At 42.1% G+C, this 3,864-nt stretch overlaps 1 protein-coding gene across 1 annotated transcript; it reads right to left on the reverse strand.

Moving 5' to 3' along the window:
• Nucleotides 1-1,263: 1,263 nt before the first annotated feature.
• On the reverse strand, nt 1,264-2,670 carry LOC125603671. Its single transcript, XM_048774537.1, has one exon. It carries the CDS (start codon nt 2,668-2,670, stop codon nt 1,264-1,266), a length of 1,407 nt encoding a protein of 468 aa, XP_048630494.1.
• Between the last annotated feature and the right edge of the window lie 1,194 nt (nt 2,671-3,864).

Raw genomic sequence — 3,864 nt, forward strand, 5'->3', positions numbered from 1 at the left:
AGACAATAAGAGAAAATGAACGCCAAAATAAACAAAGGTAAACGACCTATTTTCACATTCGTATAGTAAGAGTTCTGCACAATCTTTCATGCTCATCCTAATTGCATACATTTTAAATATATGAACTTAATTGCACACATTTGAAGTAAATAAATCTGTTTACCCTCATTTTTTAAGATCGAGATCCGAAACCGCAAAGACAAAGGTTTAGCTTGGTTTACTGGTTTAGAATCTAAACTGATATCAAACTAATTAAACCGATATCAAAACAGTTGGTATCGAACTGAAATTAAATCCCGACCTGGCCTGATATCCAAATAAAACCTGACCCAACATCCTACTCAAGAGTTGGGTGGAGTACTATTTGAATATCAGGTTCGGTCAGTGGTGCAGCATATGAATGGGTGAACGGTCGATCAATGAACTTTAGGGTTCTTCGAGACCTTTTCTTAGATCGATCAAGAGTTTCTTTCGATAGCTTCTTGAGATAAACTTCTTGTTTGATGAATCAAATCAAATCAAACAAGATTTAAAGCAAAGCTTCTTTTATAAAATCAAAACGTACATAACAAAGAGTCAAGAGATTAGCTTATATAGCTACTTCCCACGGAAAGCCTCAAGAAAAGAATAGGAATATAAAGACTAAAACATTAAGGAAATAAAGCATCATTATCTTAAACAGAAAATAAAAAATACAACCAAATCCCTATAGTCTTATGATTCAAATGTCTATGTTGGCGCCAAAACTAAGGATGCCGTTGCATCAGGACTCCCCAGGTAATAAGTATTCGACTCCGAATCTGGAGGTGTACTGGCGGGCAAATAGCGGGTAATGAATTCGAGAACCTGACAGCTTTTCGCTAAAGAAAGCGATAGGTTGGCCTTTCTGTCTAAGGACAACTCCGATACCCATTTTCGAAGCATCGCAGTGAAGCTCAAAGACCAGACCAAATTGGGTCAAGCAAGAATCAAAGCCGAGCATGAGGTTATCTTTTATATTGTGAAGGCGTTAGCTGCAGCAGGTGCCCAGTTGAGACGACCCTCTCGTATAGTGTCTGTCATGGGCGCTATCAAACTGCTAAACTGGGATACAAAACGACGATAGAACGACGCCATGCCATGAAATCTTTGGACCTCGGTCACTGTCGTCGGTGTTGGCCACAACCGAACTGCCAAAATTTTCCCTGGATCTACTGCGAGGCCTTGATCAGACACAATATAGCCAAGAAAGTGTACCTATTTGGAGCCGAATTCACACTTTTTTTAAGTTGCAAAGAACTGATCTCGGCGCAAAATGGTGAGGACATCTTTAAGGTGTTGAATGTTGTCCGCGAGTGATGTACTGAAGATGAGAATGTCATCAAAGTAGACAACCACGAATTTAGCAATAAACGGAAGAAGAGCTTGGTTCATTACTCTCATAAACGTGCTAGGAGAATTCGATAATCCGAAGGGCATTACCAACCACTCAAAAAGACCTTCTCGAGTTTTGAACGCCGTCTTCCACTCGTCTCCAGGGTTAATGCAAATTTGGTGGTATCTGCTTTTAAGGTCCAGCTTGGAAAAGATCGTAGCCGTCCTTATTAAATCCAATAAGTCGTCAATTCGTGGAATTGGGAAATGATAACAGACTGTTATTTTGTTTATCGCTCTGCTATCCACCCCATACGAGACAATCCATCTTTTCGAATCAAAAGCGCCGGTACCCGCACATGGACTCAAACTTTCGCGCATGAATCCTTTAGATACGAGTTCTTCAACTTGACGTCGAAGCTCCTCGTGCTCAGTGGGGCTCATGTGATAATGAGAATTATTGGGCAGTGCCGCATCTGGTATAAAGTCTATACAATGTTGTATGTCCCGAAGAGGAGGCAAGCCATCTGGCAAATCATCGGGAAAAACATCAGCGAACTCGTGCAACAGTTCCTTAAAGTCGGGTGGAATGTTTAGAAAAAGGTCTGGGCCGGCCGCTTTAGTCAGGAGAATAAGTACCCTCTCTTCCTCATGCATGGTTGCTTTGAAAGGTTGGCGTTGGAGCAAAAGAACAGGGTGAGACACCAGGTGGAGTGAGGCTGGTAAAGACGGTTTTAACACAAACTTGCGATTGTCCATGCTAAAACTATAAGTGTTGTTGAATCCATCATATATGATCCGTCGATAAAATTCCCAAGGTCTGCCTAGAAGGAGATGGCAAACATCCATCGGTGCGATGTCACAATAGATCTTATCTTTGTATGACTTTCCCACCGAAAACGTGACTAGGGCTCGGCGAGTGACAAAGAGATCATGTGTCTGCTGAAGCCATGCTAGTTTATAAGGCGGCAGGTGCGGTTTGTCCTTGATGTCGAGTTTGGTAACTGCATCAGCAGCTATCACATTCTTGCTACTTCCCGAATCGATGACAAAAGAACAAACTTTTCCATTGATTGTGCAATAGGACTGGAATATCTTGTTTCGTTGCAGGAAATGATCATCAGCGCGAGGTGTGAGGCAAGAGAGACGAACGATCAAGAGGTTACATGTATAAGGGTACAATTCTTCTTCATCATCCAGTTCATCATCGCCATAAACAGGTTCTTCAGTATCCAAAACTTCCTCAATTAGCAATCCACGTTTGCTTCGTACAGGGCATGCGACTTGACGGGGTCCTGATATCATGCATATTTCCATTGTTTTATCCATCCATCCATATGCATTTTGATCATATAGATTAGGATTTAGTCATGTTTAGGTTGCATTTTGCATACATGAGTCCTTATCAGGTATTGGAGTATCACATGGAGTTCTTGGAGACGTTTGGGTGCATTGGAGCTCAAAAGAAGTGTTTAAAGTGATCAGCGGACGAGCAACACACCGGAGCGACCTAACCGCAGCGACACGATGAAGTCGCTGTGCCTTACCTCTCGGAGCGACCTAACCGGAGCGACGTCCTGAAGTCGCTGTGCCTTACCTCTCGGAGCGACCACGTTGGAGCGACGTCCTGAAGTCGCTCGCTCTTTTGACGAAACAGAGCTCAAAACTGAAGCCGGAGCGACCTCTCGCAGCGACACCCTGAGGTCGCTCCCGAAGCCCAGAGCGACGTGCTGGAGCGACTTGCCGAGGTCGCTGCGCGTCGCCTATCTGCTCGAATTCATGTTTTCTCAAGGCCCTTTTTGTCATTTTATTATGCACGTTTTTATTCTGAAAACCTATGTTTTAATACTCTGTAAGCCACCAGAGGAGATTATCTTTGTTCTTAGAAAAACCACCAAAAACCTTTGGAAAGTCATCTCTTTGAATCAATTGATCAGTTTATTATTGAGAATTCTGTGTTCTTATCTATTTTTCCTGAGTTTCTCTACATGATTAATCTGAAATCCAACATGGGTTAAGAGGAATCATGGAGATTAGTGAGTAATCACCTTTTGAATTCATGGGTTAGGGAGATTGAGGGTGATTAGGTTAGAACTAGGATGTTTTAGCGTAGATCATTCATATTTCCTTGCTAGTTGAGTGAGCATAATGCATCTTCTGAGTTGGCCACTCAGTAGTTGAGCCTTAGGCATTTTCCCCCCGAAAGTGTTCGAGGAAATGCCCGAGACAACTCTTCTTAGCTTTAGCATACTTTGCCAAAGACATTTGTTGTTAGAGGTGCTAAGATAGCCATTGGACTTGCTAGTTATGATTGCTTTCATATTATTCAACCAAAGACATTTGATGTTTGAATTGTGTTAAGTAAATGAACATTCATCTAGACATAGAGTTTGTTTAGGATTGTGTCCAAGCTTAAGGTTAATTGATTGATTGATCGTTTGCCATCTTTAGTTCGAAACTTGATCACCCGAGGTCTAATCCCTATATCCATGAGTTCTCTTTTCCAATAGT

This window comes from Brassica napus, unplaced genomic scaffold, assembly GCF_020379485.1.
Source record: "Brassica napus cultivar Da-Ae unplaced genomic scaffold, Da-Ae ScsIHWf_373;HRSCAF=589, whole genome shotgun sequence".
Classification (NCBI taxonomy): Eukaryota; Viridiplantae; Streptophyta; class Magnoliopsida; order Brassicales; family Brassicaceae; genus Brassica; species Brassica napus.